A 21276-nucleotide genomic window follows, 5' to 3' on the forward strand; every position below is an offset into this window, starting at 1 on the left:
AAAAATCTCGAATGAAACCTCCTGGCTTTAAAATGTTGGGGAACATCTCCCTCTAGTGGACAGAAAACCACAGTACACAGAAAACTTCATTATCTTCCATCTGTGTCTTGTTTTATTCCTTCTTCCTCTCAGTGAAGGAGGAGATGGAGAATAAACCATATCCACATCGTTCCTGCCTCAGTGTTCATTAGTTTATGATCATACAGTCAGTGGTCAGGGCTAGCTCACAGTTAGCATCCACGGCTACTTACAGCCACAGCTTTCAAACGTGATGAAGTAGATTAAAGAAGGGTTTTAATTTAAAACAGAAATAATGTAAACACTGACATAGAAAGTAGGGACGTTATTATTTCCATTCCAAAGATTCATCTGTTCTAAGGCAAATGTAATTAATTGACTGGGGGTGAAAGGTGATGCTCTTCTCCTTTCTTCTGTTGTGGCTTAATTAAGGTAAGACTGATGATTTATCAACACATTTATCTTTTATTTGTGCAGAATGTAGTTTTTCAGAAACTTGTTTGGAGGGAATAAACACACTTAGCCAGAATCCTCAGAGTCTTAAAAAGTCTAAAATCCAATAATTTGAATAAGGCCTTAAAATGTCTAAAATTCTCTTAAAATCCCATAAAATGTCTTAAATAGGACTTTGAAAGGTCTTGTAATGCATTGACGTTACTTTCACTTAAAACAAATGTATAAACTTCAGTCTGGCTTTTAAATGTTTTGGATACTTGAGGACGTTACAACGTAAGTACAAAACGGAACTAAAGTACCTGTGCACAACCAGCTAGCTAGTAGCTAGCATGCTGTGGGCGCGCCGTGGTGTGTTAGCATGTAGCATAGCAGCGGAGAAACGTTGACTTAACCCCACAGTATCACTTGAATTTTCTTTGGCCAAGTTGTGCTAATACAACACTTGGGAAAGAGTAAGCTACTAAGGGGCTAACAGGCTAACGGCTCAGTAAGTTACTAACGAGCTAACAGGCTAACGGCTCAGACTGTAAGCTGAATATTATCCTTAACTTTATAAGCTGTTGCCGCACAGTATCAGTAGTTATACATACTTTATAAGATGGGTAAATGCAAATTCAATAGTTTGTGGCTCCGGAATGAAGAATTTAACGCATGGTTGAAGCTGGTGGATGGAAATATCTATGAATCACTCTGCACCTTGTGCAAAGAAAGTTTGGACCATTGGACATCAAGGTGCTGGAATCCCACAGCAAATCAGAAATAAACATAGAGCGGTCATAAAATGCCAGCAAACGCTGCAGTGTGAAAGAACTGTCAATAAATTCATATATTTTGCAAGTAATTCTGGACCTTTAGGCCAGAATGGAAGCGAAATGAGTCTTAAACTGTATTTGTTATGATCCTAGAGTCTTAAATTTGTGTAGTTGATACCTGCAGAGACTCTGTCAGCACAGCTTCGCTAGCAAGCTACACATGCTCCAGTGCATTTAGCGCCTACTACATTATCTGTTCTTATTGCTAACAAACATACATTGCTATGGTTGTATTATGTGCCTTAAAATGGAGAATATAACATTGTCTGTCAGAACTAAGACACATAAGTAAGTGGATGAGGTGTGTATGAGAGATGGAGAGAGGTTGTATTTAGTGCTCAGTGAATTAGTTGGATGCTTTTCCCTCAAATCAGATGTTGTGGTTTAATCTGTAGGAGACAACTTAACTGTGCAGTGGGTTTGGTGACACTACACTGCATCACGTTGAAGGAACCCAATACTTTTCTTCATCAAGGTGTGAAATGGATCAAAAGGTTTAGATAATGTTTTAACCATGATTGGTTCTTTACATGTATAACATTCTAAAAACATGGTTAAAAATGTAAACGGTTTCTACGGCAGCAGATGAAATAGTGCATTTAGCTTAATTCATACTATTTTTATAAGTTTACTTTCTCTCACCAAGTTTTCTGCAACTTTTACCCACATGCTTGTTTCATTAAGTTAAATGAACGTGGTTTGTGGTATGAGACTTAAGTGACAGAGCTGTTCACCCCAGTGCACATGTCCGTTTCTGGTTAGTGCGCATAAACTGTTAGTGCCAAACACATTCAAACGCAAGAGGTCAAAGCCAAGCACCTGCCCCCAGTTCTCTCCAACGTTGATTTTGGTAAGTGTAAAGCTTTTGTTTGTAATCTTGTCAATGTAATTTAATGTTTGGAATGAGAGTTGTTTGAAGAAAGCCGACATCTCTGACTCTGCAGCTTTCTGTTAGCATGTTAGCTTGTGTCTGAGGACATATCTGTGGAGCTAAAACCCAGCCTCAACTCACTCCAGGACCATATGGGGCAGACAGGCCGGGGGCTTACATGAGTCTCATACAAGCCTCCCTCTTGGGTCCCATCTACAGCCCAGACAGACTGAGGTCACACAGGTGCAGCCTAAATGGGTCCCAGGTACGTAGCCTAGTTGGGCCCCATTTAAAGCCCGGTCTGATCCCTCTTCGTGCCCATATGGGCAAACACAGGTGGGGTCACCATGGAAACTACGGACGAATGCACTTGGGACCCTTATCAGCAGGACTGAACCCCCCAAAGTTAACCCCCATGGGCCCCACATGGGTGGAGATGCTGGCTGGGTAAGTATTCTTTAATGGAGGTTTGTCTTCTTCTCCAACACAAATCATTTGAAAACTGTTTGTTAGAAATAAGTATTTGTACACAACACGTTCTTTGTGACTTTCTGAAAACTCAACTACGTTAATCATGACGACCTTTTCTCATTATTATTTCTGTCAGTGGTGAAATTAAGTTCAATAGAAGCCGTTGCTTTAAATTGTGTGAATGTGAAATATATTTAGCCTTTAATAGAAATAACATTTGATGAAGGCAACAGCTGAAAGGAAACTCAGTCTGTTCGTTATTGACTGAAACATTTTTGATTGTGTTTTTTTTGTGGTCTCATGACTTGTGCTTGTGTTGTCATTCATGAAAACCTGCTGTTATATCAAATACAATGAACTGTGCTTTTGTTGATGTTGGTTTTCTTTAAATTAAAAAGAATTTACTATAAATGTCAATTCATCAAATTTGATGCATAAAATAAATCTAGATTTGTGTGACTATTATTTCACGTGTCCGTCTCCACAGGGTTCAGCCACGTCTCAACCGTGGACACAGGTTCCATCACATTGAGGCTGTTGATGTTGAAGCTTTTATTGAAGACACAGAATCTGATAAATGAGCCGTGTGACTGAAAGGCTGCAGTATTTATACGCTGTTGTAGAAAACACGATGAGAGATCATGTGACCGATGAACAACAACAACAACAACCTGCTGGAAGACGAGCAGAGACGCTGCAGTTACATGAGCAATGACTTCACGAACGTCTTCCTCCCTCAGGAACAAAGTTCAGGTCTCCTTCCACCACCATGAAGCCCTGTACACACACACACACACACACACACACACACACACACACACACACACACACACAGGCAAACACAGCAGTGTAACATAAAACTACATGCACCATGGACGCACTAATAGACACTGATAGAGGAACGTAAACAGACTCACATCGTGATATTTCACGTTTCCATTTACAATGTCCAGTCCTTCAGGAAGAGGTATCGGCATCCCTTCATCAAACCAGCCTACACACACACACACACACACACACACACACACACACACACACACACACACACACACACACACACACACACACACACACACACACACACACACACACACACACACACACACACAACACAGATTATGACCCAGTTTAATCTCTAACACATCCATCGTACCAGCTCCCTGTTTGTTGGTGCTCACCGTTTAACTGCTTTTTAATGTCTCTTTTAATTTTCCAGTTCAGGATCCCCTTCTACACACAACACAACACACACTGTTACTGTCATCTGCATCACTACTGAGAAATGACTTGGATTCATTATTGAACTGTTTCCCTACCACAGGCTTTGGTTTGTCGTGGGTTTCACACCTGTAGAGATTTAACTGGATGTTAATACAAGTGGTTGTGTTGTATAGTGACACATAATGTTCTGTAGAGCAGAGGGATGTGTGTTTGTTTTACTTGGCCTTATCAGAGTCGAGAACCAGGTGGTTTTCTTGGATATTGACCTTCAGACCAATGTGACAAGTCTGGAAAGAGAGTTAAATCAGAAGCAGAACAGTGACTGTTAACGCTGTTTTCTGAGTGACGTGTGATTACCGCGGATAGAGTCTTAGGTGGTTTTTCAGATTCTGCTGTAAACGACACAGTAGCAGAGAATCCTTCCTTGGTGGTGATGATGATGATCGGAGCCTCAGTCAGCTTCACCTGGAATGGAAGCTTCAGTAGGTACAGAAACACAGAGTCAGTAGTGGACTAAACATGATCAGAATCTAGAAACACGTGAACCTGCTTATGACTCAAACTAAGCAAATTACTGCATCAGTGTAACAGTACATGGATGCAACCAAACAGACTCATGGTCCAACATCAGCTTTAGATGTTAGTCTCCTCTTAACTTAATGTGTCTGTTTGATTGTCTCTGTCGTCTGATGTCGACTGTGCTGAAACAAACCAAAACACCCGAAGCTTGTTTGAAACTTACCTGTGGCAAACTAAGAACAGCTAGAACAGCCTTGCTTAACATATTAAGAATGGGATTGCCATATGCCTGTGTAGAAGAACAGAGGAGGTGATAAGAGGAGCAAAACTGTACATTTATTTATTCATATTTGACAAAAACACAAAAGTTGAATAACATCTCCACCCTAGACTCTCTGGAGACCCTTTTCCTTAATGTTGGTAGACAGATAACGTGCTTCACGTTATCTGTCACCAATAGTAGCTCCCTGCGTTTATAACCTGCTTCATAGGTTGATTTGGTTCAGTTAAGTTCCTCCTCCAAAGTAATCGCTAAAATTAGCACAAAGCAGAAATTACTAACCACAACAGAGTTCACGTTACAAAATCCATCAACAATGGAAAATATTCTTGACCCTGGTCTTGACCTGACCTGGACTAGACCTGGACCAGACCTGGACCAGACCTGGACTAGACCTGGACCAGACCTGGACCCAGAGTTTCTAGAAACACCACAGAGCTCACATGTTCTCCAAAGGTTCTAGTGAAACAGAACCAGGTCCAGTCTCCATCTGGACATTAGGATCAAACCAAAGAACCCAAAGTTCCTCCACGTTGGGTTTTTACCTCTTAAAGTGAATCTGGCTCCAAAATGCAACGTACACACAATTCAACCTTTGGACATTTTATTTCTCCTGGACGTCACCAGGGTTCAGTATTTTTATTGACTCTATAATGTGACAATACCTGTGTGTGTAACTACTGAACTTGATGCACTGAGGGAACTCTTCATTCAGGCAGTGCTTTTCTTTTCTTGTTGTTGTTCTCACCTCAATTTCATAAACCGCTTTTCCAGAATGGAAGAGTGCGATGGCAGCACTGTTGAAGAAAAACTCAGAGATGCCCACAGACACAGCCCGGTCAGTTCCTGTGAAAGATGGATCAGCACCAGCTCTAATAGAAGTGGCAGCAACAGTCTTATCTGGTACAAAAATCATGGCCTGAAACACACAAATACAAGTAATGCATCACAATGCGGTTCAGTTTCACTGTCTGAATTCAGCTTCCGTCCACTGGCTTCCAGATGGATCACACATGATCTGACCCATCTCTAAACTCTGCCTTCATTTTGCTTCATCTCTAAACTAGGGTTGGACACTGTCCAAGTTTTGATACCTTCATACCGTCTCCACATTTTACTGCGGTATACGCCATTACCATGGCTAATTAAAAATGACCAAGCATGCGTTTACACAGACCACCTGCAGTGGGCGGAGCCAGACACAGAAAGAACAAAGAGAGTCTGGTGGATTTTCAAAATAAAATACCCCGTGCAAACTGCCGGTCGTAAAAACAGACGAAAGCAAAACGTATTAACTACGTAGCATATTTACGCATGTAGAAGCAGGTTAAGAAGAACATACGCCGGGAAAATGGCCAAATCTGAGCCAGTAAACAAGGTCTGGCTAAACGCTCGCTTCTGAAACGCTCCTGGTCCAAGTTGTGTGCAGGACCAAATACACAACACTCGCGCCCGAAAGCATCACCAAACTGGTGGCTTGTGCCTACGTCCAGAAACTGAATACCAGACACTAATGATGAAACAATAAAAACATAATGTGCACAATAACAACTATTAACAACTTTTCTTCGCAACAGCTTAAGAAGTGCAAATACAACAGTCACACTATTAAATTAACCTGACCATCCAGAACAGATCTGCACAGAATGCGCCGCACACACACCAACAGTGACATGGAATCACTGTTAGGCATTAAATTAATTATATCTTATATTTAATCCTTATCTCCTATATAAGTGCGCTGAATTTTTTTTTTTTTAATGACTGTGATGACGGTATTGAAACTGATACTGTTGCTGTTGAAAGACACCGGCGGTACCTTATCACTGTATTACTGCCCAACCCTACTCTAAACATATGGTCAGGTGGTTTTAGAGTTCACCATAGAACAGGAACATTCACACTCTGCAGAGCAGAGTCTGGCTTTTCTAGCTCAGGGTCATGTTCAGTGTGAGTGTCAGGTGATTGTAGGTGTTAGTTTCTCACTTTGAAAGGAACGACAATGCTGCGTGATGTCACTTCAGGGTCCCCGCTCAGAGAGTAGTCCACGTGCATGTTGAGGTTCTGGTCTTTGATGTGGTCATCCAAACTTAATACCATATGCTCCAGCTTTGTGTTGATACGAGGGAGGACAAATGTACTAACAATTTTACAGAGCTGCAGACAAAAGGACAATGAGACAGTTAGTCCTGTTCTAGAGGAACAGACCACAGACACTGATGTTTTCTTCTTTTTAGTTTGACATCATCTATCCTGATTAATAATATTAATGATGACGTTTTAGTGAAGTCAATGGTTTTTCTTAATGCTCCTCCTTTAACAGTGGTGTGAATATCACTTTACATCCTGACAATTATTTTAGTCTAATTTAACTTTAAAGTAAGGTAAAGTAAATTCATATATGACTCGATAAACGTTCAGCAGTGAGCTGAGCTGTAGGGTCCAGTCTTGGTTATATACGAGTTAGTCTGTCATCATTACGGTTGATTATCTGCTTTTTGTTCCCTACTCTCTAAAACTAGGCCTTTTGTTGCCCTTTGATTCTGTGTGATTTCATGCAGATGAGTTGCACATTAACACACGCGTTCTTGTTGCTGTATTTAAAGGTTTGATTTTTCTATAACAGGAGGCACAAACATCCAAAATGAAAATTAAAGTGGAACAAACCATGAATTTCAAAGCTGTTGCTAACTTGGCCACGATTGTCCTGAAAAACAAGAGAAGAATGTCACCGTGTCATGTTCCAGCTCATGGTTCAGGCAGTTTAGAAACCAGTCAGTGGTTTTACTTTTTAAGGAGAAAACCCTCCATGAAGGAAACATCCAGCATCAGCAGCAGCGAAACCAACACAGAGAAGGAATCACATCAAACAACTCATGTGGTGCTCGTCCTTACCCCTTCACTCCTGTGCCTGTTACTTTGGAGTCTTTCATTTGGATTTCACATCCTTTCATCTCGATATTGAGGCGTCCTTGTTGGTTTCGGATCATCTTCACTATAATGTTCATCTTCACTTGTTTCACAGTGAAGTCCAGTTCTGAGCTGCAACACATCAAATTACTGAGAGTATCTGAAAATGAAACGATGAGTGTTTTCTGTTCTGTGTTATTGATCTATTTAACTGTTTAAACGCTGTGAATAGTGATCAGTTGATTTATCTTGTGGATCATTAAAGTTTGTCTAAGTCTAAACTTCTTGGGGATAGAAGTTAAAACTGAATTGTAAATTGATGGCAGATTAAATCTCATTCCACCTCCTCTGTTTAGAGAATTTTTCTCCACTTTAGCCAGATTTCCATACGTAGCCTAGCTCCACCCCCGGCACCGCCCCCTTTCAGTCGCCATTTCCATTGTTAGAAGGTGGGAAACTGTTCTGGGGACTTTTTATTCCCTCCACTCTGGTCGGTCCGATGTAGGTGAATTGGTCTGATTCACCTACTGATTGGTCAGAAAACGATGCATGTACAAGCAGGATGTTTTGACTAGAGAGATGAGTGTTAATAACGAGCAGGAAGCTGCTCACTTTCAACTTCCTGCTCTCGTGTCGGTACATTTTTTATTGGTGACTGGAAAAGTAACGCTGCTGTGGACCAACCCGGAGGTGAAGGCTTTTATGTCCCGGTTGGGAGAAGAGTAGACAGCCGGAGCTGGACTCGGCTGAGATGGTCAAACTTGGCTTTATCAGGACGGTAAAACGAAGGAGAAGCTGAAAAATTGAAGGCTGAAAAAACTGCACCTGAAAGAGTGGCTGCATGTCACCGGTCTCCGTGAAGAATAACCTTTTCAGGCTACTCTTAGCGCGTTAACAGATGCTTTTTGTCTGACTTGTTGTTTTTTCTGGGCCTTGAACCAATCAAATGGTTTATGGTCATTTTTGCCTTTTTGTGCTGTTTTTCTCTGGACACGTAGTTTTTCTGGCTGTGCCGTTGGCCGTTGGTTTTGGGGTTCGGTGGAGCGGTGGTGTGTTCCTGCTATTAGCTGCTAGCCCTGTCCATTTCCCCTGAGCTGCCCTGCAGGTGGAGGAGGAGGTGGTTTGGGTCGGTGGTGCCGTCTGTCCTCATGGGGACATGAGGTCTTTGGCAGCAGGACGGATGGACTGTGTGGACCACACTGACCCATTCTCTACAGGCCAACGTGCTCCGTTTGAATTTACATCCCTCCCTTACAAGTACAGCTACAAGGAGACGCCTGTTTCTGCCAACTTGTATATATATTAGCCTAATGCTAATTTTGTGGGGTGGTGTAGAGGTAATCCGTCTATGGAAATCCGGCTTCATTTACTCGTCTCTGGGAAGGCTTCACAGCTACGTTATTACAGAAACTACTCAAGCTTCTGATGCTTTTACCCACAGTTTCTATTTAAACCTCAACTTCCTCCAGTCTCTTAGAACTGAACAAGAGCCTCAGATGATCATTCAAATGTCTCCAAGAAACTCCACAAGTCCAGATGACTTTTTAACGCCTTAGACTGCAGCTGTTCATTGTACGAGTAACAGGACGACCTGAACGGGGGCAGTATCCTCACTTTCTGTTCTCGTCTCCTCATCATAACTCATATTTCTTCTCTCCATTTGGCTGCAAACGCTGCATCTGATTCATTTCAACCACCGACACAAACTGATGTAAAAGGAAAACTTTGTGAAGTGGATGGAATTAATACAGGCTGGTTTATTCAGTACAGGGACTGAAAGAACGGCTCCAAACTACAAGCAGTGGACGATCAACGTTAACCGTATGAACTACCAGCAGGAACGTCCTCATCCCAGACATGGGTTTGAACTGTTTTTTAGTTTCAGATTCAGTTTCTTGTTGGTAGTAGTTACTTTCACCTGCCACAGCTGTAACAACAGAGTGTGAAAGTGGATCTGCAGCTCCACGTTCACACATCTCATTAAATCTGATAAACAGTGTGGCTAAGTTTTATACGTGCCTTGAAGGTGGGGATATTTTTGCTTTCGCAGCAAAGTTCAGGTCATTGATTTCAAACTTGATGCCAGTTTTCTCCACGAAACTCAAAGCCACTTGATTTGGATTCACTTCTAGACTAGTTAACTTGATCCTGAGAGGAGGGAGAGACACACATATGAATATAAATATACATATTAGACAGTGAAATAATAACTGATGAATACATGTCACATTCTCATTGATGGTTTTAGAGCTCTGTCCTTAAGCCAGAGGTTCTTAAATTTATTGCTGTGCATGTTGTTCAGGTTAAATCAGTCGATAACCGTCCAGACGTCTGTTTCTCAGCAGAGACCTGGAAGCTTCCAGGCAGAACTAAATAACTTAGAACGTTGATGTGAGGTGTGAACAGGTCTAAGTGGTCCAGTTCTTTACAGCCGCCAGTAAAATGAGATCAGACCTCCACCTAAATAAACCAGAGTCTAAACCAGAGAATGAGACGCTCTTAGAACCTACTGTACCAACTCTAACGTATGTGGATGCATGTTGCCATCAATAAAAGATAGAATCAATCCCCTCAGTAAAACACAACTCTAACATCAGACAAAGCAACAAGAAGAATTACTTTACCATTCAAATGTGAGTACGTAAGCTATTGTTATGTCTCTGAATTCTCTGTTCACCAACAGATTCAAAGCTTCCAGCCCCAGATCCTTCACTGCAAAAACACAAGACAGATATGGTTAAATTTAAATTGTATAACTCATGCTGCTGGTTTCATGTTTCTGTTGTATAATAGGCCATGGTCATTTATTATTAACAGCTGGTGATTATTCTACTACCGTATACTGTACTACTGTATTTTAACATCATATATTTCCACTTAGAACAGCATACAAAGAAAAGTTGGCAGATGAAGTCAGATGTATAAACCAGATAAACTCAGGTAAAGAACTTTCTATGTTTAGATGAAACTCATGTACAGAGAATTATTGTCATATCTGACTGAACAACCAGAACATTGGTTCCTCTCGTCTCTGTTCTTTTCTGTCAAGTGTCTTTGTCACTTTCATCCAGTAAACTATATTCATTCCTACTCAGACAAAATCCGTCCCCGGTCCTCTGGTTTTAAATCCACTCTAAAGTTGAATCCTCCTCATGTTTTCAATATTAAATATTTATCCTGCTCTTACCAGATCTTTTCTTACTGGAATAATCATCCAAAATTTGACTTCATGTTTTTCAGTGGATTGATGAGAAATGAACTGAAGGTGCGTTACTGTCAGACCTTAGCACAGCTTCGACATCATAGATCATGAGTTGACATTTACTTTGAATGATTGAATGTAATTCCATCTTAATTATGTTAATATATTTATGTTTAATGACTTCATGTAATTCTTCAGAGAATTTCCTATAATCATGTTAATATATTTATGTTTTTTTGTTTGTTTTTTGGTGAGAATGCTGTAATGTTGTAATTGTCAGTGTTTGATCTAATGTGGACTCCAGGAAGATTAATCATCATTTATATGAAGACTGATGAACAGTGTGCAGCTCTTACAAACATCCTTCCCTTTGTCTGTGACTTGTATTTTGATTCCGGGGCGATCGGCGTCAGCTGTGCTGGAGGAAAACAGGGCGAGCAGGAAGACGAAGGTGAACACACAGGAAGTCATCCTAAGAACAAAACCTGAAACACACGAAGAAGAATGAAAAGACAGACAACAGGCTCATAGACACATTTAACCTTCACTCCAGAACATTTCTGCAGAAGACGCATGCATTGATCAGACAAGGCTCTACTGGGAATGTTACTGGTCTGAGCATCTAGTGAAACTATGGGTGAAATCCGTCTCCAGTCACACCTGTCCTGCCTTAAAGTAGCTGACATTAACATGAGATCAGCAGTGCAGCCTCCCTGGTCTGGTAAATTAATGAGTTAGAGATCAGTAAAATAATAAGTGAGCTTTGGAAGAATGAGTGACCCAGACCTGATGAGGAGACCTGGAGATGAGGAGCGTCTGGTCCGTCTGCAGCTCAGAAGTCAGTCTGAAGTCTGAAGGAGCTCAACAATCATCCGTTTTATAGCGGGTGTCTGGTCTGACCCTCCTCTAGTCAAATTGAGAGATCAGTCCTGAGACAGAGTCCTGTCCTTCCTTCTCATTTGTTTCTTTGTTATATGAATTTAAATGGACTGAAAGCGCTCATGTAACTAACGGCTCCATCTGAGTTTGTGGTTACAACTGTAAGATAATTGATCTCTTTGTCCCATGCAGAGCTCCAGCATTCTCCTTCTGCCCTCCCCGTCCAGGTCACTAGTTTCACCAGGGAATATTGCTGCGTCGAGGTGGTAACTTAAAGTCAGTGCTGCAGTTAAACTGGTTCATTTGTGGAGATGGACCTAGTTCTGATTCAAGCCTCTACAGTGACAGGGCCTATGATGACAACACGTCTGAACCCACAGCAAAGTAAACTCTGTCTGGAGATGGAGAGTTAAACCTTCAGGACTGTTCCAACTTTACATCATCTCAACAGAAGTATTCTAGTTCTCTGCTTGCAGCCAGTGGGGATCCAAGGTTCAGGAGGGTTGTTCATGCACCGTAGGGCCTTCACAGGTTTTAGGGGTCTGTGGTCACTACCTGTGCACCACCCTTCCTCATTTCAGCCAAACAGTGACGTGGCCTAACCTGGTCCTGACAGTGCAGCCTCCAGTCCTTTTCTGATGAAGTCGATGCGACGCGGCTCTGAGGCAATCAGCCTGTGGCGTTGCCTGGGAGTCATGGAAGCCCAGGTTTCCTTCATGCTTTGTTGTTGGGTCTGGTGCTCCTCATTTTCCTCTTGAGAACACCCCATAGATTCTCACTGGGGTTTAGGTCCGGCGAGTTGGCCGGCCAGTCAAGCTTTGTGATGGCATGGGCATCAAACCAGGTTTTGGTGCTTCTGGTGGTATGGGCCAGGGCTGGGTTCTGCTGGAAGATGAAATCTCCATACAGATCCTCAGCAGAAGGAATCATGAAGTCCTCTAAAACATTCTGGTAGACTGTTGCAGTGACCTTGGATTTAAGAAAGCAGAGTTTACCAACACCTGCACCGGGCGTTGCTCCAATTCATGACTGACTGGATAATTCACACTGGACCTCAAGCTGTTTGGGTTCTGTTCCTCGACCGTCTTCCTCCAAACCCTTGGACCTTGATTCCGTATGAAAGGCACGCTTTACTTGGACCTTGGACCACTGGCCAACAGTCCAGTCCTTCTTCTCCTTGGCCCAGTTGAGACGCTTCCTACGTTGGCTCAGGTTAAGAAGTGTCTTGATCCGAGGAACCCGACAGTTGTAGCCCGTCTCCTGGATGCGTCTGAATGTGGTGGTTTTTGAAGCTGTGAGTCCTGCCTCATTCCACTCTTTCTTTCTTGCTGGTGCATCTTCTCCTGCCACATTGTGCCCTTCCACTAAGCTTTCCATTGATATGCTTGGACACAGCACTCTGTGAACAGCCAGCCTCCTTAGCTATGAACCTTTGTGGCTTACCCATCCTATGGAGGGTATCATTGATGGTCTTCTGGCCAGTTGTCATGTCTGCAATCTTCCCCATATTGAACCGAACTAAGACAATTGAACCAAACTGAAGCAATTTAATGACACCTGTGGAAAGCTGTGCAGGTGCTTTGAGTTTAGTAGAAGATTAGTGTGTGACGCTCAGTGTAAAACATTCATGCCCTGCAGAACTTGGGCTGATTTCTTCACAGTATTCAAATTTTTTGATTTCCTGTTTCTGTGGGTTTTATGAGCTGGAAACAAAAATTATGTAAAAATAAACAAATAAATACTTGAAATCGTCTAATTTGTGGGCCCTGAATCTATAATCAATGAAAGTTTAACTTTTTGAATGGTATTATGGAAATGAAACAACTTTTCCATGATATTCTAATTTTTTTGGAAAGGGTCTGTAGTTATTTACTGCACGGCCGGTGGTTTGAATGTTGTGGCTGATCTGTAGTAAGAGTAAAAGTGAAGGTGAACAATTAAACCAATTTAATAGAATAGAATATATAGTTTTATTGCAGCAGTGGTAAAGTCTTTTAGAACAGACGATAGACATAATAGCAGCATCAGTGTAGTTTCAAGTCTTTTGCGTATTGCACATCGTATATTATGTGGTTTATTTAGGGGAGAGCTCAGGGTGGTGATGGCCCTCGGAAATAAACTGCTTTTCAGTCTGTCTGTGCTCTGATATATCTGTGGCGCCTCCTAGAGGGCAACAGCTCCAACAGCCAGAACCGGGGTGTGAACTGTCCAGAATGATGTTGTGAGCTCTGCTGAGGCGCCTTGTTGTGTAGATGTCCATCAGAGAGGGGAGAGGAGTTAATCTCAACCTGTCCAGGAGGGGGCTCAGCTCGCAGCCCGGTGTCCGGGCGGAGGAACCGGGGGGACCAGGTCTCAGTCTGGGGTCTGATGGATGGAAAGGAAAATGTGACGGATGTCCATCTGATTCTGTGGAGTTTAAACGATTTAACATTTAAATAAAAAATAAATAAAAAAAAGAGAAAGAGTCTCAGATGAAATGTCCCGGGTTTGAAATGTTGGAGAAACACCTCCCCCTGGTGGACAGAAAACCACACTACACAGAAAACTTCAGTTTCCCCTTTTCCATTGATTCATTGATCTTCCATGTTTTTTGTTTTATCCTTTCCTCCTCTCTTTTCAGTCCTCCCTCCATCTTTCTCTCCATCCTTCCCGTCTTCTTGCTCCTTTCATCTCCTCGTGAGCAGGAGTGACGTCGGCTGAAGACGCTGTGAAGGAGCGAAGGAGCGATGAGAGGAGGAGGGGAAGTCACCTTGTCATTCATCGGAAGAAAAGCAGCAGCTGCAGCTCTGAAAGAAATGAAAGAATCTTTTTACTGAGACGAGAAGACGGTGAATCATCCTGAAACTTTCTGAGGAAACATTTCCTCCTGAGGATGAAGAGACTGGTCTGAAGCTTTGGATTCTTTTCAACACATTTATAACAAATCTGACTCAACTTCAACAAAGTCATAAACATCTGTTAATAAAATACGGAGAAAATATCTGAAGCCCTGAACTGATGCAGAAAACTGATTCCTTTACATGAGTCCTGAAAGTAGACGAAGAGAAACACCAGACACAAATATGAGACTAAAAAGATCCAATATGACACATGAGAGAGTTCAGAACCTCATCCCTCCATGACACATGGGGGCGCTAATGTCCTGGTTTGGGCCTGTTCTGCTGCATCTGCTCATCATTGATGGACCAATGAACTGTGAATTCTACCAGTGAACTCTGAAAGAAAATGTCAGGACATGAGTCCATGAGCTGAATGTGGAGAGAAACCTCCTCCTCCTCCTCCTCCTCTTCTTCCTCCTCCTCTGTCTCCTCCTTCTTCCTCCTCCTCCTCCTCCTCCTCCTCCTCCTCCTCCTCCTCTGCAGGTGTCTCTGTGTTGACGTCTCCTCGTGTCTTTTAATGAACAGGAAGCAGCAGCTGCAGGCGAACAAAGAGCCGTAGCTGCCAATCATCCCCGTGGGCCAATCAGAGGGCGGCGTGTGAAGGGCTTCATCAATAAAAGCTAACGAGCTTTAATTAGCGCTGAAAGCTTCTCTGGAACGAGGCTGACGCTGACGTTTAGTGGGAGAACGTCTCCTCATTCACCAGACAAAGACCAACATCAGGAGGTCACAGGTCAACCTGAGGACAAAGATCATCACCACGGCAACGCTATCAACAGCCTGCAGGTCTAGAGCCCGGTGCATGATGGGAGGGGGGGATAACTCTCAGCTCTACGTTTCTCCCCCCTCTCCTCCTGGTCCTGGTCCTGGTCCTGGTCCTGGTGCCTCCGGGATCAGGAATCACTTCCTCCTTCTCCTCGTTGCCATGGAGACACCTCTAATTATTGTTTATGAACCCTCATTAACTCTAATAAGTCACAATGACATCATCATCATCACCATCATCATAACAAAGTTCCTAATTTTAATTAAAAATTTTATTTCGACATTTCTGTCTTCACCTTTATCATTTCCTTTACCTCACTTCTCTTTTCTCCTTCTCACCTTCTATCACTCCCTCATTTCACTCCTTATTTGCTGTCCCCTTCACTCCTCCTTTCCTCACCTTTGCATGGGGGGGGGCAGTGCTGATTTGATCACGTTTGATTTTCCCTCCTTTCTTCGAGTGCTGTGAACTGATGATTGAATCCTTATGATAAATAAACACATTTGAGCACGAGATTCTACGAGTCCTGTTTGCAGCATCTTCACCCATGAAACGTTTAATCCTGAGCCTCCTTCATCATCATCATCATCATCATCATCATCATCATCATCATCATCATCATCATCATCATCATCACCATCATCATCATCATCATCATCATCATCATCATCATCATCACCTTCATCTTCATCATCATCATCATCATCATCATCATCATCATCACCATCATCATCTTCATCATCATCATCACCTTCATCATCATCACCTTCATCATCATCATCATCATCACCTTCATCTTCATCATCACCTTCATCATCATCATCATCATCATCACCATCATCATCTTCATCATCATCATCACCTTCATCATCATCACCTTCATCATCATCATCATCATCACCTTCATCTTCATCATCACCTTCATCATCATCACCTTCATCATCATCATCACCATCATCATCATCATCATCATCATCATCTTCATCATCATCATCTTCATCATCATCATCATCATCATCATCACCATCATCTTCATCATCATCATCATCATCATCATCACCATCATCATCATCATCATCATCATCATCATCGTCACCTTCATCATCATCACCTTCATCATCATCATCATCATCACCTTCATCTTCATCATCACCTTCATCATCATCACCTTCATCATCATCATCATCATCATCACCTTCATCTTCATCATCACCTTCATCATCATCACCTTCATCATCATCAGACTCGGGGTCTTTGTCTCAAACTGATTTTATTCAACAATTAAAAATAGTTTCATCAAGTTTACATTCAGAAAGAATCAGAAAATCTAAACGTTTCATCTGGTGTCTGTACAGGAGGAGGAGGAGGAGGAGGAGGAGGAGCAGGAGGAGGAGGAGGAGGAGGAGGAGCAGGAGGAGGAGGAGGAGCAGGAGCAGGAGGAAGAGGAGGAGGAGGAGCAGGAGCAGGAGATCTTAGCAGGAGGTGAAGGTCTTCCAGAAGAAGTTCTTGCAGCCAGCTTTTCTCTCTCGGGGGGCGAGCAGTGGACCGGTCCAGGTCCCGGTCCCGGTCCCGGTGGCTCGCTCCAGGTCGATGTGGACGTCTTCAGGTTCTCCTTCAGCCAGAGGGAAGTTCTCCTCCTCCAGGGCCTCGTTCTCCATCTGCAGGAGGTCAGAGAGGAGCAGCTCTGCCAGAGAGGAGCGAGACATGTCCTGGAAGAGAGAAATAAAAAGATCTGAATGACACAGACACTCAGACTGGACCAGGACCAGGACCAGGACCCGTATCAGGACCAGAGTCAGGACCAGGACCAGGACCAGGACCCGGATCAGGACCTGGACCTGGACCTGGACCTGGACCAGGATCAGGACCAGGACCCGGACCAGGACCAGGACCAGGACCAGGATCAGGACCGATCAAATGATCACAGACAAAAACCAGGACTGAAAAATGAGACGAGATTTGATTGAACTGAATGAACGAGTGAGTTTGTGACGTTTCTTTCTGATCTATTTCTCTTTGAATTTAATTTGATTTATTTGTTTATTGTTTGTCTTTAAACCAGGAGTCTATGACATCATAGACAGAAACATAATGAATATTAATTAATTAACTAATTGACGTTTGAATAAATCTGATCCTGGTTCAGGTCTCGTCTTCATTTCATTATCTTTAATCATATTCAGTTTCAGATTTAGATCCTGGTTCTGGTTCTGGTTCTGGTCTAGTCGATGTTTAATGATTAAAGTTTAAAGGTCATGAATCAGCCTCAGGTTTAAATTAAATCATTTGTTCTTCATATTTATTGTCCTTTTTTTAAATTTTTAAATAAATTCTCTTTATCTCGAAATAAATGTTTAAAATATTTAACTATTAAATTTAAGCATTTATTTTAATTCTCTTCAGATTAACAAAAGAAAAAAAACTACAATATAATATATGACATATAGCTAATATATCATACTGGTCTAAGTCATATTTGAATGTATTTGAATATGATATAATATATTATAATATAATATAATATAATATAATATAATATAATATAATATAATATAATCGCTCAGACAATTCAAACATCTTTTACTAAATGATTTTAGTGAATGAATGTCGGGTTCATTCATTCACTTATAACAAAATTATTAGTTTAGTTTTAGTTTAAAGTAAAAACCATCTTCATTAAAGCTTCATTCATTCATTCATTAATGAACTAATCAGAGATTCATCCGTTCACTTTGTGTGAAATGAGATGAAGAATAAAGAGTTGAACCTGTTTGGAGCTGAGCTGCGGGGTCCGGTGGAGGAGCAGGCGGAGTTTGGAGTCTCTCTGAGCGGCGGAGGAGCAGCTGAAGGAGGCGCTGAGAGAGAGGAGGAGCAGGAGGAGGCAGCGGAGGCGTGAGGAGGAGGAGGAGGAGGAGGAGCACATCTTCATCATGACTGCGGTTCGGAGCGGATTCTGACTCCGTCCCGACTCTGCGCCTCTTATAAGGCTCCTCACGGGGGGGTGGGGGGGATGGGGGGGGGGGGGTGACTGATGATGATGATGATGATGATGATGATCGTGTCTCCGCCGCCTCTCGCGTTAGTTTAATGATCCGTTTTCCTTCCCGCTGCTCGTTGACAAAGTTTCTCAGGGGGAGGCCCGCGGACCCGCAGCGGGACGGTGGGGGTATGTGGTGGGGGGGGGGGGGGGGGGGGGGGGTTCTCTCTCCTCCTCCTCCTCCTCCTCCTCCTCCTCCTCCCCCCTGTATAAATGACACTGTGTATAATGTGTAGTAATGAACCTCCTCCAGTTTTATTTTATTTTGTGATGGAGCCTCCTCATAAAGAGGAGCCCCGGGGCCTCCTCCTAATATCTGCTCCACACATGAATTATTGATTCATCTGATCAGAGGAGGACGAGAGGAGGTAGAGTCAGACTGATATCAAGAAGAGGAGGAGGAGATGAGGAGGTGGGAGCTCTGTGATTGGCTGTGGTGTTAACACACAGGTCAGGGAGCTGCTGTGTCTCACAACAACAACAACAACAACAACAACAACAACATGAATGAACCAGTCCACTGGTCTCATGTGTGATGGTTAGAAACAGAAAGTAAAATAATTATAAAATAACTAATTAATTGATTGATTAATAAGTTAATTAAAGATCATTATTTTAACTTCTTTTTATTTCTCAGAGTGTTTGGGAGAATATTAAAATCAGTAAATATGACGTCATAATGACAGGAAGAGGATGTTGAGACTATCAAAATAAAAGCTCAAAGATGGCCGCCATGTCTGACATGTTTGGGCTTCGGGTCCAGAGGAGGAGCAGCGGCGGCCATCTTTACCAAAATGATCTAAAAATAATCTTTGATCTCATTTAACGTTTGTCTAACTGGGACCAACAGGCCGAACCAATCAGCTGTCAGAGACCGGGGGTCCCGTTACCGTGGCGACAGAGTTAGACAGAGTTAGACAGGCCTGAAACACAGGCTGTCATCAGCTGTTAGCAACCAGACAGCTGAGGAGGAGCAGGAAGTAAACATGTAAATATATGAGAAACACTTCTTTAATGGGTTCAAAGGTCACAGGGGGGGGGGCGGGGGGGATCACCACGGCAACTCCCCAGTGAGGAGCCAACCAATAAAACGTGTCGCTGGGGGCAGACCAATCAGACCAATCAGACGCTCGGCTGGAGGTGAATGTGTCCGTCGGTCCGGACTAATCAATGAGCACAGACCCAGCAGGAAGGAGACGCACAGAGGCATTCTGGGAAATACGCACTGCTCCTCCTCTTCACCATCATCATCATCCTCCTCCTGCTCCTCCTCATCCTCCACCAGGGATTTAAAGCTCTGACCTTCTCTTACTCCTCCTCCTCCTTCTCCTCCCTCCTCCTCCTGATAGAAACTTTAAACCGCAGCAGTGGGAACATGAATTTAGTGTCAAATAAATAACAATAAAAATAATAATAAAAACAACAACAATAATAATAATGAGAGCTACAGCTGAGCCATCATCAGCTGACACGAATTCATCGCCGTGGAAACCGTGGAGACTGGAAGCAGGCGTCCAGGTGACAGACGGAGATAAGACTGTGTCTCTGCTCCGTCCTGATAACACTCGCTTTTGTTTTTAGTTTTCAATTATTCTCAGTTTATTGTTGCAGTCGTTTTACATTCGCTCCAACTTTTATTTATTAAAACTCTCCATCATTTAGTTTCCAGTCTGACTCAGATTCTCTGTCTCACCCTCGTGTCTTTCTGTCCGTCCTCGTGTCCAGTGAAGAGACATTAAAGACAAACACCTGCTGCTGCATCACTTGACTTTTCTCTTTTTCTCTGTTGTGCAGAAAACAAGCGTCTCGTTCAGAGACAGTTATCAGAGAAACACAAAGAAGCAGCTGTTCGTCCTCTTCAGGCTTCATCACGACCACGATCAGGAGCTGCTCCTGGTTCCCCCGCGAAAATATTACAAAAGAAATGAAACAGCCAGAAACAGAATCTATGAAATAAACCTCAAATTGATTAATCTGATTTAATCTGATTTATATGTGAACGCAAAGATGAATCCAGTAAATTGGAGCTGAAGGTTCATTAATATGAAACTGACTCATGTTCTGTTTAATAATTAAAGCAGCAGATGATGTGGATCAGTATCAGACTCCAGACTAAACACGAGGTCTTCAGGTTACAGCCCAGAGTCTGATCCAGATCCAGATCAAGATCCAGATCAAGATCAAGATCCCGATCCCGATCCCGATCCCGATCCGGATCCTGATCCAGATCCCGATCCAGATCCTGATCCAGATCCCGATCCAGATCCTGATCCAGATCCGGATCCAGATCCTGATCCTGATCCTGATCAAGATCCTGATCCTGATCCTGATCCTGATCCAGATCCAGATCCAGATCCAGATCCAGATGTCTGATAACACATTATTAAACAGATGGAACTGTTTTTACATCTTTATATAAAATAATGTCACATATCACATATCACATATAATGTCATTTAATAAAATAACCGACTCATCTGAACGCTGGATTAAAGTGAATTAAAACTTTGTGGTGGAACATGATAATCAGGGAGCGGGTGTACCTAATAAAGTGGACATTTTATTTATGTTTTAACTGTACTCATCTATTTCTTGTCATTATAAACATGTGAACACATCATCTGTTGCAGAAACGTTAAAGTCTGCACCGACCAATCCCTGGGCTCGGATTGGAGGCAGGGGGCGGGGCTTGTCTCTGTTTATTCAGTGTGTTTGAGGAGTGAAGCTCTTAGATTCATTAAACATCCTCTCGTTAATGTGCTCGCCCAATATTTGCTCTCTCTCTCTCTGCTCTCCATTAAAGGTTAATTAGACTCGACCCCCCCACCCCCCACCCACCCTCTTTAAACACACTCCCATGATGCACCCTGTTCTCATCAGCAAAGAACGTGTTCACCAGGTTTAACTTGAACTATATGATGAATGGATGTGGAAAGAAGAGGCAGAACTACACAC

General features: G+C 42.6%; 1 protein-coding gene across 1 annotated transcript; it reads right to left on the reverse strand.

Annotated features, from left to right (window-relative positions):
* Positions 1-16534: 16534 nt before the first annotated feature.
* sst1.1 (somatostatin 1, tandem duplicate 1) lies at positions 16535-18232 on the reverse strand. The gene is made up of 2 exons (XM_047594480.1): positions 18052-18232; positions 16535-16993 (listed from the first exon to the last, which is right to left on the reverse strand). The coding sequence occupies exons 1-2, from the start codon at positions 18214-18216 to the stop codon at positions 16757-16759; spliced, it is 402 nt and encodes a 133-aa protein (XP_047450436.1). The 5' UTR covers positions 18217-18232; the 3' UTR covers positions 16535-16756.
* Between the last annotated feature and the right edge of the window lie 3044 nt (positions 18233-21276).

The sequence above is a fragment of the Mugil cephalus genome, chromosome 9, assembly GCF_022458985.1.
Source record: "Mugil cephalus isolate CIBA_MC_2020 chromosome 9, CIBA_Mcephalus_1.1, whole genome shotgun sequence".
NCBI lineage: Eukaryota > Metazoa > Chordata > Actinopteri > Mugiliformes > Mugilidae > Mugil > Mugil cephalus.

Coding starts and splice junctions, on each gene's coding strand:
- sst1.1 (XM_047594480.1), bottom strand. CDS start 18,216: ATGATGAAGATGTGCTCCTCCTCCTCCTCCTCCTCCTCACGCCTCCGC. Junction 16,994..18,051: donor CGCAGCTCAGCTCCAAACAG/GTTCAACTCTTT, acceptor TCTCTCTTCCAG/GACATGTCTCGCTCCTCTCT.